This window comes from Curcuma longa, chromosome 16 (assembly GCF_044706935.1).
Source record: "Curcuma longa cultivar G26 ecotype Majalengka, Jawa Barat chromosome 16, ITB_CL_G26_1.1, whole genome shotgun sequence".
Taxonomy (NCBI): Eukaryota; Viridiplantae; Streptophyta; class Magnoliopsida; order Zingiberales; family Zingiberaceae; genus Curcuma; species Curcuma longa.
Window position 1 is genome coordinate 719,839 of NC_133876.1, and position 23,320 is coordinate 743,158.

Sequence of the window (23,320 nt, forward strand, 5' to 3'; positions counted from 1 at the left end):
CATGAATGCTTCTCATAAATGTCAAATTCGTTTGTTTTCCTTGCTTCTTCCTAAAAGCTTCAATTTATACTTTTTCTTGATTATAATATATTTATAATTGCCATTTTAATTCTAATCCTTTGGATTCCTTCCTTTGCATTACTATTCTTTTCTTAAAGCATGAGACAATAGGAATTGACGGCCTGCTTAATTCAATACAAAAATCATTGATGTGGTGACACTGTTTGTGGTCGTAGGTGCCAGAACGCACACTTGAGAAACTGGTGCAAAGACGCTTAACTTCCCACCACTTCTGTAGCTGCAAACAGATCAAAACAATGGAGAAGTTAAGGGACTCAAGTAGTCAAAATTTTATATAGCATAACCAGAATCAGTTAGTTGAACTTGTAATTTGGATTCAGTTACTTTAAACTTGTTTGGATGCAGTACTAGTTACATTTGTCTTAGTAGGCCTCTTGCCTTTGTTGCAAATTAGTTAAATGTATTGTAGAATGCCTCACAGAATGTAGCAAACATGTTTTAAGGTTTTTCAGTTCTTTTTTTGTAGGATGTTGGATACAAATCTCTTATCATTCTCTTTTCTTTTGTTAATCAATATTTTTTTTCTTTCTTTTGAAGCTGTTGGAAATAAATGTCTTATCCTTCTCTTTACATTAGAACAAAAATATTTGTTCATGTTCTGTCTCGGAAGTTGTTTGATACAAATCTGTCATGGTTTCAATCTGTCATGCTCTTTACATTATGGTAGTGTGGTTGGTGGTGATCCAAAGTACCTAACCGCTCACATGAGTTGTGGTAGTGTGAGTCGCTTGTGGTCAGTGTTTACTATATATTCCATCAGTAAAGGGGGTGTTAGCCCATACATTAAATGATATTATTATACTATGAGGACACTTGCTTTAGTAATTTACTTCTTAATTGATTTATCATATATAGATAATTGATGATATATATATACACACATTTGATACTCACATGATTTGTGATATTTATCTATATTGATATTATATTGTTGATGACTTGTATAGCATAGCTGTTGATTAAATAGTAAAAATTGAGAATTTATCTTATTTGATGATAACAGATGATGATAACTTAAAATTCTAAACATTTATGTATAAATTGAGAACTTAAAGTTATAATAAGAGATTATGATCTACTTTATTTCCTTGACCTTTTAAATAAGATTAAATTCATGCACTTCTATTTTGATTGCCCACTTAATAATTTGTGTTTATCGTCTACTTTGTTAGGACCTTATGAGCTAGAAAAGGGGGGGGGGGGGGGGGGGGATTGCATAGCTCAAATCACGTAGTCTTGAACTAGGGCAACAGAAACTTTTTAGCAAACCAACCACGCTACACACACAATGCTAACTCGGATTATTTTACTTGATATTTGCCTCCTTGAGATGACTAATCCAAGGATCCACTCTTAGCTCATCACTTCTACTAAACCTTCTCCTTTTCAGACAAACCCTGAAGGCGAATAAACCTTCTTACAATAGAATTACAATAGCTTGCAAAAAGATGACAGAAATTGAAAGAGGAAGAAGAAAAGTTTTATAATGATCTTGATAGTTTTGTTTCTTCTTCTTCTTCTAGGATTGCTCCAAGTTGTGTAGTTGAATACCAGATGACTTCTTCAGTACTTGAGTAAGAAAACTTAGAGAATATGGCATGAACAGTGCCTAAACAATGACTAACTTTCTCCCTTTAAACTTGCTCAACTTTTCTTAAAATCAGTCGACTGATTTGATCAGCAACTACATAACGGCTTTTGAACCTTCTTAAATGGTGTTTGATTTTGTCAATTTTCAAATATCAATCAAATTGATCCATATACCAATCTACTGATATGGCTAATCGAGTCAGTAGTCAAATCGATTCTTTTGTATTTACTTCCGAAATAGAATTAGTCGACTGATATGATGAATCAGTCGAATCGATTCTATTCTGTTTGCTTCCGAAATAAAATCAGTCAATTGATATAATAAATCAGTCAAATCAATCCTCTTCTGTTTGCTTCTGAAATAGAATCAGTCGACTGATATAATGAATCAGTCGAATCAACTCTCTTCTATTTGTTTCAGAAATAGAATCAGTCAACTGATATCCCTTATCAGTTGAATCGATATTCAAATCAATCTAACTAACATGCTAATCAATCGACCGATATGCAGAATCAAGCCTGAACAACAGTATTAGTTGATTGATGATTTACTTCCAATCGACTGGATATCATGATCAATCGGCTGATAGAAGTTTTTTAGTTATTCTAACGATCGAATTCGTCTAAGAGTTTTCTACTTACGTGCCCCTATTACCTCCCGAGCATCTGATCCTCGATATGCTTGATTTTTCTTCTCTTGCCAAGAATCTGGTCATCGACTTTGTTAGACTTCACTTGCCTCACATCCAACCTTCTGATATGTAAGGACTTCCTTTTGCCAAGAGTTCGCTTCTCGACTTTCTTGAACTTCTCTTTGCCTTACATCTGACCTTCTTACTTGTAAGGACGTTCTTGCACACTTGATACACAAGTGATATTTCTCATAATTTGCTCTAATCTTTATTGATGTCAACCATCAAAACTATAGCTCATAGGCACAATTGCATCAACATACTTTCCTTGGTCTCCAATTTTACAAGCACGGATATCATTTTGATATTATAGTTGATTTCAGCTTGTACATTGAGTTGCTTAGAAATCTCGACCTGCTGATTCCTAGTTTGATTTTATTTTTATTTTAATGTATTTACATTTTATTTCATTTGCTATTTTATCTGTACATTTTTTGTTGTATACAAAAAATGATATAAAGAACTAAATTTAAGGACTTTTTTTGATTATCTTATTTAAATGGTTTTGTAGGTCTCTTTTATTATACTGTCACCGAGTGGGGTATCTCTCGGTGTGTGAGAATGACACTCCCAAGGTGTGACACAGACTCTAGAATCAAACAAAGAGCATAAGCCTCACCTTCATTTTTAAACCATAATCCTCGTTCTAATATAGATCTAGATCTAACTTCTCTCCCTCACATCTTCTCTACCCCTCCATTAAAAGTGGTGGCTAAACCTTTGAAGATGGTTGTCAATTCTTCTTACTCCCTCCCTCATGATCCATGGATGCTAGCACCTCTTAGCTACATGATGGATCAGGTTGCATGTGTTTTTACAATCAACCTTCAAGATTTTGATGTTTGATAATATACTTGTGTCTAGTTAAGATTGACTAAGGGTTGATCCAAACATGTTAAGATTGATTAGATGTTTAAAAGTGAGTAAGTGAGAAGTCAAAGCAGGTCAATGTTGACTTGATTGATTATGTTCTTGGCATTCAAGTAGAAGTCCTGACAGGTCAGCGTTGACCTAGGTAATGGGAAAGTCTAGCCAGATTAAGGTTGATCGAATGATTAACAAAGGAAAAAAATCTAAGTAGGTCAAGAGTGATCGGATGTTTGATAAGAGTAAAGTCTAGATAGGTCAAGATTGATCAGATGTCTGACAAAGAGAATGTCCAGACAAGAGATTGGATGTCTGGCAAGTGGTAAGTCCGAACAAGCCAAAGAGACCAAATGTTTGGTAAAGAAAAAACTCTAGGGGCTAGGTAGTGAGAAGACTAAGAGGATTGAACTATGAGCAAAGGAAACATCCTAGGGGAGTGAACCTTAGGTAATATGAAAAGTCTTGGAGAAGTGAATTTTCAAACAAGAGGTAAGCCAATAGGTCAGGTAGACTATGACTTATTTTGTTTGTTTGTATGTTTATCTTGTAGGAACTTAGACATGAAAGCAAGATTGAAGAGTAGACAGATGCAATGGACACAGTCAGATCAAGTCCGAAGTGAATTAGAATTGACCCGATTTGAACCTGACCTGAACTAGTCCGATCGATCAGAAAGTTGGTCCAATCGATCAAAAATTGGTTCGATCGATCTGATGGGTCCGGGTGACTTGGTTTGGGTCCCCGAGCTCGATTCGACGACTAGGCTTAGTTTAGTCTATCGGAAAAGTTTTGGCCGACAGAAAAACATGATAACAACGAAACATCGAGGCTCGATCCAGATCGCGAAGGGCTCAGACTTTGGATCAGATTGGACCAAGGTTCGATCGATTGAACAGAGTTTTTAGGTTGACCAAAAAAAGCATATAAAAGAACTTTGAATTTCTCAATCCTCTTCTTCTGTGCTCGTAGAAGCACTCGAAATTCTACTCGTGCGATCAAGAAAGCGCCAAGAGGAGTGCGAGACATTCAAGACTTCCAGATCGGTCGTCAACTTTGTTTGTATTAATTATTATATGCTCATTTGATTTATCTACTTGTTATTGCTTTTATAATTCTGTAAGAGGTTTTCTATCTCTAAAAAAAAAAATGAAAAAGAGATACTCATAATGGATTCGTGCTGAGTACGTAGGCCTTGGACGTAGCACCTCAAGTGTAAATCAAGTAAACCCTATCAAATTCTTGTCTTTATTTTTAGATTTATTATTTCTGCTGCTACTGCTAGATTAACTCTAACTCTATAGATAAGAACAAATACAACAAATCAAATAAAAAATGATGAACATTATTCAACCCCTTCTTAATGCATCCTATGGTTCACAAGCCTCCGTGATATAATTGAGTTAGTTATAACGGAGCAGATTTGCAGAAGATTGCAGTTCAAATTTGTAAAAGTACGGATAACAATCCGTCGTTCAACTGCAACTTTTCATTTCTTTGATGGTCGTGGGACCGACCGTGTAAGTTGGTTATGATAAATTCCACCTTTTGTAGAAAAGAATTATCTTCACAGGCATAGAAGCATGGATAAAAATTGGATTAGCAGGTTAAATGTGCCAATTTAGAGTCTTAAGAAGCTTTCAAACTTAAAGATAGACCTAAAGATTGACCCTTGTGTTTGATTGTTGCAATAGATTGATGTAATAAAAGAATTTAATTAGCGTCTAGTTATAGTATTTTATCTAGGGAGCTTTAGCCTAAGCCCTAGATAAAATATTAAAATAGCGTCTAATTATCTTAAATTTAATTAGCAAACTAAATGAGATTTTAAGATAATTAATTAATTAATTAAATTTAATATTTATAAAATAAATATATTATGAATATTAAAGAGTTAAATATATTTTAAAGGATAAACTATTTGGTGGGGCCAGGCCCACTTCAAGTCCCCCGTCCAATAGGTAGCCGCCTAAAGATATTCTTCCGATTCGCCACTGCCAATGTGTGGCGACTGTTGGGCTCATCGATATCTCCAATATCCAATTCCGAACCAGTCCTTCGCTTCAGATCTCTCCTCTCTATTCTTAAACCTAGCCAAAAGTAGAAAAATCCAATCGAAGCCAGGGAGATCAATCCTAGTCCCTGCGCCGATCCATGGCCGCCACCAGCACCCCCTGCGGTCTCTTCTCCCGGGCTCTGCTCGACCCCCATGCCACCGCGTCCCGCGGCCAGCTCGGGCCGCGATCCGTCTACCTACCGTTGTTTCCGATCGTGCTCCGGAAGAATGCTTCTTGTTATAGTAAGTCTGCGCTGCTCCCGGATCACTGTTACGTTGCATTTTGTACCTTCATATGTTTGTTGATTTGCATTTTGCAATGCCCTGTAAATCCTGATTAAGTTGGTCAAATTTGCTAATTAGAACATTTGTGTGCTTTTTTGATTATAAGTTTCCAAAATATTAGTTTTTTAAGATGGAAATTTGCTTGGAGTTAACTAAACTATAGCTTCATTGGTCGGAATTTAGGCCGACCAGCATCAAGGAGTGTCACTGCAATGGCCAACGAAGGAACACCTGCTGAAGTCTCAAGTGAGCTTCCTGAAATTGTGACAACCATAAAGGAAGAGGTATCAATTATGTCTTTATCTTGTGATTGTTTGAAATCAAGGGGGTTATTGTGTGAACTAGAATTTGTATAAGACTTCACTGACACTTTTGAAGGACAGTGGAACAAACTTGAAGATAAGTATGCTGTGGCTTCTCTTGTTTTTGCTGGAATTATCGTTCTATGGAGTGCTACTGGCATTATCTCGGTAAGCAATGGCATACCAGTGACAAATACAGAATTTGGAAGTAGTTAAATAATTTGTGAGTTGCACATATGGTTGTTTCAAGGCATTTTTTCCCCTTATTTCTCATATGGACTTTCATGTGTCTAAATGACTATATCTATGCAGGCAATTGACAGGCTGCCTATAGTTCCTGGTGTTCTTGAACTTGTCGGAATTGGTTACACAGGGGTATGGTCCTTGACTTGGCTCTGTAAAAATTAGGTGTTTTTTGTCAATGGCATTGAACCATACCAGAAGTAAAAGTGCAGTTTTGTTACTTATTACTCAAGTTCTATGGAAGAGACATTAACCCATATGTTAGTAAGGGATATTATTGAGGATTATGATCAAGAATAGAAAATGAATGGACAGAATCTAAAATTGTGGACGTTACTCTGTGCATTTTAATTACCATAGTTTGGCAAAAAAAAAAAAATCATCTAATTTCTGCACTTATCCTAAAATGATAGCTTTTCTATGAGGATCCTATATATTCATGTACTCGGCTAACAATTTTCTTGTACTTTATCAAATGTCACACTTTGAAAAATGTGTGCTTAATGGCACAATCGAACTGCTCTTGGCTTAAGTATTTCTTCCTCATGGGTCTGGAGTTGGCACCTTGTGCTTAATTTGTCATATTTTGATGTATAGACTTTAATTCCAATATGTTTATCAATGATGTTTATTAAGATTTGTTTTTCATACTTATGATATTATATTTTTCAATTTATCCATGCAGTGGTTCGTATACAGCAACCTGATCTTCAAGCCTGACAGGTAACATTCAAAGTCTAAAAAATTTGTTCTTAATTCGCTTTGCTTGAAGAACATTACCTTTATAACTGCACGGAAGAAAACCTTAAGCCTGATTGTTAGAACTTAATTCCTTCACAAATTTAATTCTTTCACAATGGTTCAGTAAAATTATTATATATTTCTGAAAGATTTTCTGATAAACTAAACCAAGCAATATTGAACAATTAGGCTCCTACTTTCCTTTCTTTATTGCTTGGTAAAGGTCATAATAAATTTTCATTCTGGAGCTTTAAAATCTTTTAATGGGATGAACTCAACTAAGATGGGTTTGATCATGAAATGTTTGGAGAGACCTATAAAGAATTAGAAACAAGGCAAAAAAAAAAAAAGATGTTGGCAATATCTGGTTAGATGATAAAATGACCATGGTAATTCTGCATTAGGGATGATAAAATACCCATGTTGGTGGGATCAACTTTGGTTCCACATTTCTTTTGTTTGGTATGTCATACAATCTTGGTGGTGATTACAACCATTCACCACAGTGATTTGAATATCACTCTCTAAAATCAATGCAGAATATGCATGATTGAGAACTATTCAAAGAATAACACATGAAACAGTTACCATTAATCAAATAAAGTTTAAAGATACCAAAATCACCCACCGAGTCACAATTAGCAATGGATTCATTGTCAATCCATAATAAACAGATCTATATCACTCTATAAGCAATAATTAGCTCATACTTAATCTCAATTTTAATTTTAATTTTTATCTAATCATCCATAGAAACATGAAGAATTATGCCTCCTACTTCAATATGAGACACTTGAGGCTAAATTTTATTTGGGTGGAAAGAAAGGAGGGGAGTAGAAGGAGAGGGAGAAAATAGGAATATTGTACACAAATCATTGGCCACTCTTATGCAATTATGTGTTATTTTTTATCCTTGTCCCCTTCCCCTCCTAGTTACTCAGCCAAGTACACTCAACCTTAGGCTAATGGTTGTAGCAAAAGCATCTTAATCAACTTCGACAAGCTTGAGACATCATTAACACTAACAAAATATTACTCTAGATTGCAAACATCACAAACTGCTGTTCAACAAGTCAACCAATTCCTCACCATATATCAAGATGACATCTCAAAAGAAGGTTTCATAACCTTACACGAACATGACTGCCCCACAATATCATATGAGAACATAGAAACACCAATCAAATATAAGACCGAATTAACATTTATGCAATCAATTGATATTTGAAGTCATTAACCAACAAATTCAATGCCAAGCAAAAGTACACAAGAATAACTCGAAGCACCAACTCACACCTTGAGTACCTCAAGCCATGGGGGTACTAATATGTATTCTTTAACACATCCTAACCTTAAGCTCGTGTCAAATTATCATGTCTCGCTTAAAGTCAATTTGTTAACATATTCTAACCTTAAGCTCTTGTGTCATATTGGCTAGATATCCCAAAGAAAGGGGTTCAACTATTAGTTTAGATCATAAATGAACCTTAAGCTCTTGTGTTAACAAAATGAACCTTATTTATTTTGGGCGCGTTTGGTTCATGGTGATCATGGATAATCTTGGTTATCTGTCTAAGGTTATCAAAGTAATGCAACTTTACTGCCACATCAGTAAAATACCAGCAAATGATTTATAACCCTAGAATCCGATTACTTCGGCAGTCTAAGGTTTTCGATGATTCCGGGGATTAATGAAATTTTTTCTCAAAATTATCCTTTATTTTTTTGACGCCAAAGGCTTGGTAGCGGAGGCGACAGTGATGGCGAGTGAGCAATGGTAAGGTAAGCAGTGACGATGAGGCGAAACAAGCGGCGGCGAGGTGTGGTGAGCGGTGGCGACAGCGAGCAACGACGAGATGAGACACGGGTGAGAGGGTGAAGACGACACAGTGATCGGATGAGTGAACTTAAGGTTTTTTAATTAAAACTTTACATAATTGATTCAATTAACTCCTAACTTAAATAGGGTAGTTTAAATAGACTTTTCAAACCCTAATCAAATTATCCTATTAAAATATATATAAATTTATTTTAAAATTTAAAAAGTATAAATAAATTATATTTATTTATTATATATATTATCAACTTATTATTATCATTAATATTATTAATTTAATTTATTGTAAAAAAAATTAAATATCAAATTAATTTAATTGCAAAAATATCTAGGATTGAATAAAGGATAATACAGTAAATATTAAATTAAGTTATACACTAAAACCTCCAAACAAACAAGTTTTTGTCGCATTACTTAAGATTGAATTAAACAACCTTAGGTTATGTTTTATTCCGCATAACGTTGGTTATGTGATTACTTGATTACTTGGTAATCACATGACCAAGGTTATGTATGATAACTTAAATCAAACATACCCTAAAGGTAATACCAATTCATAGAGGATCATGCAGAACCAACCAACAAATGAAAAAGTGAAGACAAAATGCCACTAGGATACAATAAGAAATCGAGTATTTCTATTCACCAAATTTAATAACAAACTTCCATATCTATCATGATGCACCTAACTATTTCTACCAATGGTGGCCTTTGCAATGGTGGTTAGATCTGCTATGTTATATGGAGTTGAATGTTGGCCTATAAAGCGAGCACACAAGCAAAGGATGAGAGTTACAAAGATGAGAATGTTAAGGTGAATGTGCGGACATACGAGGATGAACAAGATAAAAAATGAGAACATTAGAGATAAAGTCAATATTACACTAATTGAGGGAAAACTTTGAGAGGCGCATTTAATATGGTATAGACACGTGCTTAGGTGTCCAATTAATGCGCTAATTTGCCACCACCGATGTAGTGTAGTGGTAAAACACTTACGGAAACAAACAAGAGACCCAGAGTTCGAATCCCAGTGGGGATGAATATTTTGGAGGTCGACCTTTAAATGTGCATAAGTTGTGCTCAAGATTTATTCAATAGGTGAACCAGAGAGAAGGCCGTCTATCTCTAGGATTAGTCGAGCGAAGCCTGGACATTTGGATTATCAAAAATAAATAAATAAATACTACTACAGCTAGACGATGTGAGAATATGACAAATATGCATATTAACAGAAAAAGAGGGAGACTAAAGAAGATTTGGTTAGCAATGATAAAATAGGATACAATTCATTTAAATATAGATGATGATATAGTAGGGGGTTGAGTCTAATGACATAAAATGATCTATATACCGACCCCACTTGGAGGGATAAAGACTTGGTTGTTGTTGTTTGAAATCAAGAACAATTATGCTTGTAGACACACATCAAATAAACAAAATAAAGATTATATGTACAAGGTTGCATACTGATACTAGCATCATTAAGGTTCTCCAACAATAACAATTCAATTTTGTAGGCAACACGACTACTACCATCCATAAGGTTTTATGGCCATGTCAACCAATCATGAGCATATGAGTATTGGGTTTCCCTCTACATTTCTGACTTCAGTTTGAGGGAGTTGTATCCATCTGCTCCCCCCATTTCCAATCAAGGGAGTTTTCACTGTGCACTACCATCTCCAATTGATGGAGCAATATGAGTGAAGTGTATTTGTGTGGATCAAGTATATGTATGGACCAATGATCTTAAACATCATGGGCAACTATTTGTCAAAATCATGAACCCTATCATCTATCCAGTACATCATAAGACATGATTATTGGCAAAATTATTAATGTTATAATATACATGTAAACAGAATCAAAATCTTAATGAGTTAAGTGATCAAATCTTAGCATAAAATGATTCTAGCGACGTAGTCTACACAATTATCTCATTGTTATCAAATAAATCATGTATATGAAATTTTGAATAAAATGTAATACAAATAAAGGTGGTACCATAGATTACAAATTATAATATGAACCACAATCAGCAATAAGGTCAACAAGGAAGCCATATTATACCAACACCAACCCGACAACATACATTTTTTTATTACACCTTTACTCTGTCACTTATCTACACATGGAAACTTCACTCTACTAGAGTTGATAATTTTGTAAGAGAAATTATAATAATTAATCTAGTTAATCCACTAACTATATAACACATGCTTTTCTGCACAAACAAGTATCTCAATAAAGATAATTCTAACTTAAGGACTAGATGTCACAAGCAACATATAAGATATATGGAGTCAAATCAATCTTAACAAGTCAATTGTGAACTTGAAAATTCACATATCACCATTTCTACACATCAAAACACACTAAATAATCAAGACAAACTGACTACTGACATACTCTTGCTTCAAGCTTGACTTCCATCAATTACATCATACTTTTATATAAAATACCTCTTTTAAAAACAAGAGCAACATGAACATTGAGATAATAAGTAGATCTTTGATTTCAATGTTTGTAAAGTCATTATTTCAAGAAATAAAGTTGATGGCCCTTTTTATACCAGAAAAGAGCCATTCTCATCACCCGAAACAAAGGGATCTATCATGGTTCAACTCTATCATATCCAACAAAACCCATGAACACACTAAGAGATATCTGAAGAGCAGGGATACATATCTACCTTCATATATGTTCACTATGTAGCTAATCATAAGGCATAAATCATCATTTGATCTTTGACATGCCACAGAGGAATACTTGCTTCCTACAACCAATACACAATATGCGCAATTGAGCCCAGCCCACTAAGTTACCAACAAATAAGTAGGCAAGAAAAAACCACTAGAAAAAGGTTTGGTTGGAGGAGCAAATCCAGCATTATAGAATTTTGCTAGCTTCCACAGTCAAAGAAAAAGGGGTTCACCAGGCATGAATTCACTAGATGTCACCCTTATGCCGAACACAGAAACTCGATGCTTGACTATAAATAATATCTACAATGTCCCTACTATGATCAATGGGAGAAGAACATTGATGCATCGATAATGGAGATTGTTGACCAGTGGAGTTATCCTACTCACTATCAAACCACATAGAAGACATACATCCTCGTTGTAGTCATTATCAGCTGTGGGATCACTAGAGATGGATGCACATAGCAGAAAAGTCTTATGAGATCACCAAGATGGAGAGATTGTGAAGTCAAGGCTAGGGATGGGCATGCATTTTTTTTTGGAATTGGGTATTCAGTTCTTGCGAGCTGACTAATCCCGGTGTTTGAGCTATCAATTGGAGCTTCATCAAGCCCTCACATCAATTTCAACTAAGCACACTAATTAGGAGACTTAATCAACTACAAATCAGCCCCCATATAATTTGATTAAAACATCAATCACAAATTAATAACCCAAATTAGTCACATAACACCTATACCTAAGTTAATTAAATCAAAACCAATTCCTTGGTTTACATAATAAGACACAAGTTAGAGGATGATCAAAGCAAGCCAGTCAGTTTAGTAACAACAAATTATTGAGAAACATAAATTTGTTCTTAACCGAACCAACTCTTTTTTTTTATTTTATTTCAAAGATGTAACCTTTGCAATCTGATTCTCATGCTTTCATCGTTATTCCTTTTTGGTCAAAAATTGATTATTCAAGTTTGTCTCAATTATCTGAATTGTCATTCTTATTGTTGTGATAATTAGGAAAGTTTACAGGAGAATTTTGTAGGGTTTAAGTTACGAAACTTATATTTATGTTTTGGCATGAAAAGAAGGATGATGAAAGAGCTTGGGCTAATGAGTTAGCCTAACTTAAACATATTGTCAAACATAAAAAAGGGGGAGATTGTTGGTGTAATCAACCTTAGGTCAAGGTTGACCAAGTTGATCAAGCTCAATTTGAACTCGAGTTCGGTTTTGATGTTTGATCAATATGTTGATTAGGTGTCAAATAGGTCCAGATTGACCGAATACTTGATGGTGGTAAGTACAAGTGGGTCATAGAGGATCAGACACTTGGAACGAAATAGGAAGTCCAAGTGGATCATGGAGGACCAGACACTTGGTACGATATGAAAAGTCCAAGTGGGTCAAGGTTTTAACACTTGGTGATCGGAAGTCCAATAGGAAATTGGCAAGAGGAAAGTCCAAGTGGGTCAAGGTTGATCGGACACTTAGCACGAGATGCAAAGTTCAAGTGGGTCAAGGTCGACTGAACACTTGGTGATCGGAAGTCCAATAAGAAAGTTGGCAAGAGGAAAGTCTAAGTGGGTTAAGGTTGACCAAACACTTGATGATTTGAAGTCCTAACAGGTCAAAGTTGATCATATGCTAGGCAACGACATGTCTTGATAGGTCAAGGATGACCGGATGTTAAGCAAAGGAAGTTGGAAATGACGTAGTAGATTTCCGAAGGTCATAACTTTTGACTTGGATATCGGAATGAGACGATCTTTAGTGCGAAACGAAGCTCGTTCAGAGATGTATCTTTTTACTCAAATCGATTCGACTAATTATGTGTATCAGTCAACTGATTTGGATTAGAACTAAACAGAAGCAGTCGAATTGATTTGAGTAAAAAGATACATCTCTGAATGAGCTTCGTTTCCTACCAAAGATCATCCCGTTCCGATATTCGAGTTAAAAGTTATGACTTTCGAAAGTTTGCTATATCATTTCCAACTTCCTTTGCATGACATTCTGTCATTCTTGACCTGTCAAGACACCCGTTGCCTAGCATATGGTCAACTTTGACCTGTTAGGATTTCAAATCACCAAGTTTCTGGTCAACCTTAACCCACTTGGACTTTCCTCTTGCCAACTTTCTTATTGGACTTCCGATCACCAAGTGTTCGGTCAACCTTGACCCACTTGAACTTTGCATCTCGTGCCAAGTGTCCGATTAATCTTGACTCACATGGACTTTCCTCTTGCCAATTTCCTTATTGGACTTCCGATCACCAAGTGTTCGGTCAACCTTGACCCACTTGGACTTTTCATATCGTACCAAGTGTCTGGTCCTCCATGATCCACTTGGACTTCCCATTTCGTTCCAAGTGTCTGATCCTCTATGACCCACTTGTACTTACCACCATCAAGTATTCGGTTAATCTGGACCTATTTGACACCTAATCAACATATTGATCAAACATCAAAACTCAACTCGAATCAAACCGAACTTGATTAACCTTGATCTAAGGTTGATTGCACTAGCAATCCCCCCTTTTTGATATTTGACAATATGTTTAAGTTAGGCTAACTCATTAGCTCAAGCTCTTTCATCATCCTTCTTTTCACGCTAAAGCATAAATGTGGGTTTCGTAACTTAAACCCTACAAATTTAATGTCAGTCAATTGCATTATATCCTTGATATATTACTAAGTGTAATTATCATTTTAGCTTAAGAAATCATTCACTATCAGCAATTAAGTAGAATTTCTTTCGAGAAGTAAAGTACTGTTCAACCAGAATAGATACATTGACACATTCTTCGTGACAATACATTCAGAGAAGCTTTGCTTGAAAAAGTGAAGAGCACCTATAGCGACATCATTGGGAATAGCAGTTGACTGCAAAGAGGATTTATTGTATGGAAGCATGAAGCTAACCGATGAGATCGATGCTCCCTGGAAGATATGTTTCTCGAGATATGTAGTAGAATATTTCATGTTCTAGCATAATGTATATTTCCTGGATAAAATTCTTGTTTGCAATGTATCAATTACACTGAAGTAACTTGTGAATTTATTTTTCCAAAATTTTATGTTATGGAACAACCTTGTTCTTAGCTTAGGTCTACGAGGATGTCGATAAGCAATACAATAAACTAAAAAAAGGTTACATATATGACTTCTAATTATAACAAACACCATTATTATGATCCTCTTACAGGATTTGTCTTATCCAACTCAGTAAGCCAAAAGGTTCACTTAAATCAGCATTCTTCATCACAAGGTAGGGCTGCAAGTTCAAAGACAATGCCCTAAGCATATTCTGAATGTTTAGCTTAATACAAAGGTCTGACTAGCAAGCAAAGCTATGATTATGGAGAATTGGACTGTGCCTTGTTCCTACCAACTCCAAAATGTAAGATTGAATGACTCAATTAGAGAGGGATGAATAGTTTATAATTAAAAAATAAAAAATCTTTTGTTCTTGCAAATACAAAATTTGAACATAAATTTGATGATGATTGAGAATAAGAGGAGATTGAACTAGAAGTAGGTGAATGTTTGGAACACAAAGACTAAAGTCCCTGAGCAATGGGCAAAAGTGACTTCTACATAATATTTATATAACAAAAGGAAAGTCTCCCGGGAAAGATTGCTCTCTTAGCTTGTTATTAATAAAGGTAGCTTTGAGAGTTTTGTTTCTCAAGAAATGGTGAACAATATATTCAAGCTTAAAGTTGTATCACTTCGTCAATTGTATATCGTCAGGTGCATGGATAAAGAAGAACAATGAGGTAAATAAAGATTATAATTGTCTTACTTTTTTTTTTTTTTTTGCTTTGGGAAAGAATTATATATGATGATGAAATATGGTGTGATATATGTGACTCTAATTAAGAGTGTTGGACATGCAATTTTCATCCATCTTGGCCATATAATAGGAGTGCTATACTTAATTAATTGTAGAAAAAAATACTTTATATTGTAGCGAGAAAAACTAAAAATTTTTCTTTAACCATGGAAGGATCAATCTAGTCCTAAACCTTTTACTAAAGGGAAGGGAAGGGAATTTCTTTATCAAAATTTGAAGAGGAAAAAGGGACAAAATGATCATGTATGTTTTGGTGGCCAGAGGGTCGTAGCTTGTAGATATTCTCAAGATGATGTTAAAAAAATCCTCTTAAAAAATTCCATGTCGGCCCCACACCATGTCATACCATTTTTGAAAAGCTACCAAGTGGTCATCATCCTCTAAGTGATCAAACATCAAGTTGATTTGATTTTTACTATATATTTTACCCAGCAAGCCACACTATTAAATGAGTCAAAAGAAGCATAAAGGTCTTAAATGTTGAGTCATAAATTTGCTAAGTATACATCAAGGAGAGCTTAAGTTCTTATACCGTTCTCCCTTTTAACACAAAAGAAAATTGATTTTAGGCAAATGTGTGGGATAGTCCAACACTCAAATGATTAAAGTCAAAGTATAAGTTTCTAAAACCAAAAATTGATTACAAGTTTCTTATATCAAAAATTGATTATAAGTTTGACATCCTAGCATAATGTGTGTTCCATACGATGGATCTTCAAAGTGACACCCATCAAATTAGAATCAAGTCAGGAGATGAATGTTGGAGAACATTCATGGAGAAGGGTGTCATTTGGTCTTTATAACATTGAAGCACTTTTATGAGTATAATGAATTAAAGTCTACACTCTTATGTTGAGAAGTTTATTATTATTTTTATTTTGATGGTATCTTTATTTATAATCAAAATCCATATATGAACTGTTAGAAGTTGAATTAAATTTGAATACATGAACCATAGTAAATATTTGATGCACATGAACCAACTGAAATATGAATTTTATAATTCATGTATCTAGATATAATAAGTTCATGTATTTAATTGATAAAGCACGGTTTAGGAGTTTCTATTGACTAGTATAAATAGTCATATAGTGTCAAGTTGAAAGATAAATCATTTTTATAATACAAGCCATATACTACAACTCCTCTTTTTTTCCTAGAAAACTATTTGAGAGCCCATCATTTTCCAACAAAGTGGTATCAAAGTCAATGACATCAAAATCCTTTTCTTTCCAATACCCCCAACTTATCAAACTCAACTATGAGAATTGATCATTTAAAATGAAGGCTATACTTGGATCCCAAGGAGTGTGAGATATTATTGAAAATGATTTTTAAGAACTCTCAGATGTGACAACTCTACCTCAAAATCAGAATAATACTTTCGAGAAAGAAAGAAAGAGAGACCAATGTGCTCTTACCATCATTCATCAAGGTTTGGATGAAGACATATTCGAGAAAATAGCCAATGAGATAACATCAAAGAAAGCATGGGAGATACTTCGCAACTCTATTGTGGGAGTGGACAAGGTGCGATTTCAAGCTCTAAGAGTTGAGTTTGAATCACTCTTTATGAAGGAGAGTGAACATATCTCTGACTATTTTGCAAGAGTTTTTACTATTATCAATCAAATGAAGAGACTTTGAGAAATTGTGCTTGGCATTCGAGTAATTGAGAAGGTACTACACTCTCTTAGCACAAAGTTTAACCATGTCATTGTTGCAATTGAAGAGTCCATAGATTTGAAGATCATGGTCATTGATGAATTAAATGGATCACTACGGGCTCATGAAGAAAGGATGAATCATGGAAAGCAAGAGCAATCAGAACATGTATTACAAGCAAAGATCAATTGGAAGATCAAAAGAAGTGTCTATAGTAGAGGTTGAGGCCAAGGATGCGGTAGAGGCTGTGGTTTTATACATGGCCATGATCAAGGGAGAGATGAACAACCTTCTCAGTTTGACAAAAGAAATCAAATATTTACAAGAGACCGTAGAAGAGGAAGAGGTATTTATGTGAGGTATAATGATAGAAGAAATAAATCTCAAATTAAATGTTATTTTTGTCACAAGTTTGTACATTACTTGGGAGTGTCTATCAAACATGGAAGATGAAAAGAAGCTAATGGAGAACAAGGAAGATGATGCAGAGCAATTCTTATTTCTTGCACTCAAGGAGGACTCTATTGGAAAAACAAACATATGGTATCTTGATAATGGAGCTAACAACTATATGACGGGTGATAAAAGTAAATTTATGGAGCTTGATATAAGCAAGAACGACTTTGTAAGCTTTGGAGATAACACAAAGGTGAAAATTAAAGGCAAAGATATGATTTTTTTGAAACAAAAAGTGATGGCCATAAAATCCTTTGCGATGTTTATTATGTTCCAAAATTGATTAATAATATCTTGAGTATTGGTCAACTTTTAGAAAGAAAATACAAGATTCATATGAAAGATTGTATGCTTTGATTACAAGATTAAGATTTCAACCTTGTTGTTAAGGTGTCTATGACTAAGAACAAGTTGTTCTTATTGGACTTGAAGAATTATGAACATATGTACTCGAAGACTTGTATCAAGGATCCATCATGTATTTGACATATGAGGTTTAATCATTTGAATTTTAATTTGGAGGACTCAAAGTTTTGGGAGATCATATAAGATAGTGAAAGGCATTCTAAAAATTGATCACCCCAATCAATTATGTGAAACATGCTTACTTGGCAAACATCCAAGAAAGAGCTTTCCAAAGCAATTCATTTTGAGAGCAACCAAATCACTCCAATTTATTCATGTTGATGTTTGTGATCCTATTAAGACTGAATTTTTCAATAAAAACTATTACTTTATATTCTTTACTGATGATTTCAGTAGAAAGACATGAATTTTTTTTAAAGAAAAAATCTGAGGTATTTGGTGCATTAACAAAGTTCACATATTCTTGTTGAAAAAGAAAGTACCTATTAATTCAAGGATTAAGAATCGATAGGGATGGTGAATTTATATCTAATGAGTTTATAATAATTTTTGTGAGTTGCATAGAATATCATCTTTTGATAGTTCCTAGATTATCTCAGCAAAATAGAGTTGCTGAAAGGAATAATATGACAATACTTAATATGACAAGGAGTATGTTAAAGTCTAAAGATATGTCTAAGGAGTTTGGGGTTGAACCTATGGCATGAGTTATGTATCTTTTAAATCGATCTCCAACAAAGAGCTTGAAGGTTGTAACACCTCAAGAAGGGGTGGAAACTAATTATGTCACATCTACGAGTATTTGGATCCATTGTTTCAAGCTAGATGAACGGAGTCAAAAATTTATTTTCATTGGATATGATGAAAATTTCAAATGTTACAAATTATACAATTATACAATCTAGACAAAAGAAGAGTTGTGATTAGCAAAGACATAGAATTTGATGAAAATGCATCATGGGATTGGAGTTAAGGAAGAAGAGTCTTATGATTTTTTCCCCTTACTTTGATGTGGAAGAAGTCTAAGAGGAATCTACTCCATCAGCAACTCCATATTCACTCGGATTATCAATCAAATTGGGATCATCTTCAAGAGAAAAGACTCTAAAATATCAAAGTATTGATGATATCTATAATAAGACTCATGTAATGAATGAAATGATTTTGTTTTATTTACGTGCATATGTTGAACCTTTAAGCTTTGAAAATGTAAAAGAGGATGAGAAATGGAGAGTAGCCATGGATGAAGAAATTCAAGTCATTGTGAAAGTGATACTTAGGAGTTAGTATTTCTTTCAAAAGACCATAAGACTATTGGAGTCAAATGAGTGTACAAGATAAAGAGGAATGCCAATGGAGAAGTAGAAAGGTATAAAGCACGGTTTGCTGCTAAAGGCTACAAGCAAAAATAAGACATTGATTATGATGAGGTGTTTGCTCCGGTAGCTCGATTAGAGATAATTCGCTTGTTGATATATCTTATTATCCAAAATTATTGGAAGATTATCAATTGAAAGTTAAAATATGTTGTTCTTAATGGTTATCTTAATGAGGATGTTTATATTAAACAATTTATTGGATATGTGGTCGAGGGGCATGGAGATAAAGTCTTGAAGCTAAAGAAGGCATTTTATGAGTTTAAACAGGCATCGAGAGCTTGAAACAATCGACTTGATAAATATTTGCAAGAAAATAATTTTTTAAGATGTACCCATGAGTATGCACTCTATATGAAAGAAGAATGTCAGAGTTTCTTACTTGTTTACATTTATCTAGATGATTTCATTTTTTATAGGAAATAATCAAAGAATTCAAGATAGCTATGGGTCATGAATTTAAGATGACTAACATGGGACTCATGACTTATTTCTTGAGAATCCAAGTAAAGCAAATGGAGGATGAAACTTTTATTTCTTAAGAAAGATATGTGAAAAAGGTTCTTAAGAAATTTAATATGCTCAATTACAAATTAGTTAATACTCTTATGCAATTTGAAGCACAACTATCCAAAGTGAAGAAATGAGAAGAGGAGATTAATCCAACTGCATTCAGAAGTCTTACTAGGATACTTGACTTATACAAGATCTAATATTTTATTTACAATTGGATTGTGAGTCGATTTATGAAGAATTCAACTTAGTCTTACATGTTGGCAACTAAAAGGATACTTCGTTATATTAAATGTACTCTTGATTATGACATTATTTATTCATCTTCTTGCAACTACAAATTGATGGGTTGTTATGATAACGATTTTGCAAGAGACAATGATCATAGAAAAGTACAACTAATTTTATATTCTTTTTAAAAAATAATGTAATTTTATAGAGTTCAAAAATGTAAACTATTGTGACACTTTTCAATTATTCATATTGTATGGTTAAGAAGATTGCTAAAGGAACTTCATTTGGAGCAAGAAGATGATATCATTTTATTCGAAAATACATTGCAAAAAAAGAAGTTGAACTGGAGTATATGAAGACTATGGATCAAGTTGTCGATACTTTTATAAAATCATTCAAATTTGATGATTGTCAAATACTGAGGTTCATGCTTAGAGTAAGGAAGATTCAAATTTAAGGAGGGGGGTGTTAGATGTTGAATTAAACTTAAATACATGAACTATAGTAAATGTTTAATGTTCTTGAACCAAGTGAAATATAAATCTTTTAATTCATGTATATAGATAGAATAAGTTCATGTATCTAGCTAATTGATAAAATATGGTCTAGGAGTTTCTATTGAGTAGAATCATTTTATAATACAAGTCATTACACAACACCTCCTCTCTTCCTAGAAAGCAATTTGAGAGACCACTACCTTTTAACATGAACACTTCGAGAACTTAAGGATTGTTCTATCAATCTTAAGAAAGGAAAGACTTATAACAATGATTAAGTGACAGACATGCATTTGTGACAAAGTCTTTTTGCATTAGCGGTATGACTATCATCTAAGTCAATTGATCGCAAATGAACTATTTATTTCATTGACATGGTCATGGGGGTCATGGAAGGCAGGGATAACAATGATCGAGTTTTAGATAAGAAATAATATAATTTTCACCATATAATCATTGAGGAAATGATTTCAAATGTAAAAGTGGTAAAAGCATATTAGAAATATGGTTCAAGAGAATTTAAAAAGTTTTTGTTCTTTGCAAGAGAAAATTACATATAGATGACTATTGTGGTATAGGATATTGTTGGACAAACTTAATTATCCTGTTAATAAAAAAAAATTCAAAAGCCTCCTATTGATTTTCTAGTGACCATTTAAGATCAGAGTCGAGCAAAGAAAATTCAATTTTTATTCTCTAATGTGCTCATGATTTTATACATATCCAGATGAGAGACATGTCTAGTTCTATGGCCCTATATAGAAGAGATATACAATCTGTATATTTTGAAAAAGATAGAAAAAAAACCCACACAATAACAAGAGTACCACGATATATATGTTACTAATTAATTTCTTATTGTCTTTTTAAGTTTTTTCTTGTCTCAAATTATTAAGATCTACAAAAGAACTTCAAGTCACAACCAAAACCAAAACACCATGCCACTAGCTTTCATGCACGCATAACGACACTGTCACAACTAAAAAGAACTCCTCACACCAGCTCTCTGCATAAAGTCGACCAACTTCTGAATGGTGAGGTAGTGCCAAAGTAGAGTAGCTCAGGAGTCAAGTTAACAAAACCTGAAGGGAGGGCAGAACCAGTAGTTGCTTGAACAAGCATTCAAAGCATACATTTTAGGTTGTCTGATATGGAGTATCTAGCTGAATTGCATCAGTCACCAATACATAGATCTGCCCACATTAGGCTACCAAACAAGCACACTCTAATCCAACAACATTAGTTATTATAAATTTAGCCCATGTTAGTCTGTTTGTGCTCCAGACAGTGAGTTATTAGCTTTGATTATTTACTGCAATATATGAAGGCATGCTGTGCTGTGTTCTTTGATTCAAGCACCTCAATTGGGTACAGCCACTTAATGCATGATAAATATATAGCATCTAGATATGTATATTATATATGCAACAAGCAGATCAATAAATCACGAGGAAAGGATCTAGTCAATTAGATCTTACCTTGTGGCTGTCAGCTAGCATGCAGCTTTGCAGCTATTTCCATGTGATCGTACGTACTTGTGTGTGTTCTTTTGCTCGAAAAACATGCAAAACTTGTAATGGAGATGCAAAAATTGTAACATAAATCAGTGGATAGCTTTCATATATATATGGGTGGATACATAACATTTGCTCTTCTGTGATTCCATTCTTGTTGAAATTAATTATCAAAAGACAAATTATAACTAGCTAGCTAGGCATCTTACTTGGATTAGAACCTCGATCTCCTAATTAGATTCACTAGCTCAGTAGATTTGGCGACTCCTCGGATCGCTAGCTACTCCGGTAGAGGCTCGGAGAAATCTAGGTTGACCCCGAACAACCTAAGTCGTTTGGAACGAGAACCGAGCGTCACGGTCGGCGACATCGTCACGCCGGGGGCCCCCGGATGCACCTCCAACTTTGGCGGAGCAGCGGCGGCGGGTGGCAGCCAATTGACGTTGTAGAGTGCGCTGCGCGCGCACCAGTGGTGGCCGCACGCCATGATCGAGGTGAAAGGAGAGGTCAGAGGCCCTCTCGGGAGTGGGAAACTATTAGCAAAGCCCCGGGGGTGGTGTCTGGGAGGTTGCGGCTGGCGGCGCTTCCAGTCGATGAAGAGGCGGCGGCGCGCGGCGGGGTTGCCGGAGCCGCGCGAGAAGGAGACGGTGTCCCCGGCGCCGAGGCCCTTCTCCTTCACGAAGCGGCTCCACCCCTTGGTGATCACGTAGCTCTGGCTGCTGTTCCAGTAGGAGTAGCGGAAGCGCCACGGCTTGCCGCCGCGGTCCTCGAAGCTGAGCAGCAGCCCCAGCTTCTTGGTCTCCGGCGACGACGCGGCGCCTCCTTGGTCGCTCTCCGGGTCCAGCGGGAAGTACTTCTCCGCGTATTGCTTGGGGATGACCAGACGGTTGAGCTTTCCCACGTCGCTGGGCGTCACGACCTTGTCGAACATGTGCTCCTTCACCACGAACACCAGTGAAGGATCAGCACTCGGCGAAGACGGAACTGGCTTCTCCATCTCCGATGAGCTCGCTTAATTCACTCGAATCGGAGTCAAATACTATCTATAAATAGGAGAAATCTCAGATTGGAAATCCACAGACAAGGAAGATCAGGAAGAGGGAAATTAAGGTCGAAGAAGAGTGAGTTTGACCGGTAGCGTACGTACGTGCTCAGGAATGAAGGGGAAGAAGAGCTAATATAGGAAGCTAAGCTGATATGGGCTACGTATCCTTGTCTTTCTATATATATATATATCCATATACTGATATATGTATGTATTTATTATCTAACTAACTTCATGATGGATGAATAATGCATGCAAATTAACAGGGATGGTCCCTCTATTTGATGTAAGCAAGACCTTGATGATCAGTGACAGTTAAGATGCATAAATAATCAACTACTCGAAGATATCAAATTTCCACAGTGGGTCTCCAGATCGAATACCTACTCTTCTGATCCGG

At 35.2% G+C, this 23,320-nt stretch overlaps 2 protein-coding genes across 2 annotated transcripts; one reads left to right on the forward strand and one right to left on the reverse strand.

The window, feature by feature from the left end:
* Positions 1-5,270: 5,270 nt before the first annotated feature.
* LOC141847927 (protein CURVATURE THYLAKOID 1B, chloroplastic-like) lies at positions 5,271-14,480 on the forward strand. The gene is made up of 6 exons (XM_074736037.1): positions 5,271-5,526; positions 5,752-5,852; positions 5,952-6,038; positions 6,183-6,245; positions 6,799-6,836; positions 14,221-14,480. The coding sequence occupies exons 1-6, from the start codon at positions 5,382-5,384 to the stop codon at positions 14,279-14,281; spliced, it is 495 nt and encodes a 164-aa protein (XP_074592138.1). The 5' UTR covers positions 5,271-5,381; the 3' UTR covers positions 14,282-14,480.
* A 7,518-nt stretch (positions 14,481-21,998) lies between these two features.
* On the reverse strand, positions 21,999-22,923 carry LOC141847129 (B3 domain-containing protein Os03g0120900-like). The gene has a single exon (XM_074735109.1). It carries the CDS (start codon positions 22,870-22,872, stop codon positions 22,156-22,158), a length of 717 nt encoding a protein of 238 aa, XP_074591210.1. The 5' UTR covers positions 22,873-22,923; the 3' UTR covers positions 21,999-22,155.
* Positions 22,924-23,320: the final 397 nt, after the last annotated feature.

Bases quoted from the DNA above. Each gene is read 5' to 3' on its own strand.
- LOC141847129 (XM_074735109.1), bottom strand. From the start codon at position 22,872: ATGGAGAAGCCAGTTCCGTCTTCGCCGAGTGCTGATCCTTCACTGGTG.
- LOC141847927 (XM_074736037.1), top strand. From the start codon at position 5,382: ATGGCCGCCACCAGCACCCCCTGCGGTCTCTTCTCCCGGGCTCTGCTC. The intron at 5,527-5,751 runs GTAAGTCTGCGC...GTCGGAATTTAG, and splicing joins GAAGAATGCTTCTTGTTATA to GCCGACCAGCATCAAGGAGT. The intron at 5,853-5,951 runs GTATCAATTATG...TTTGAAGGACAG, and splicing joins TGACAACCATAAAGGAAGAG to TGGAACAAACTTGAAGATAA.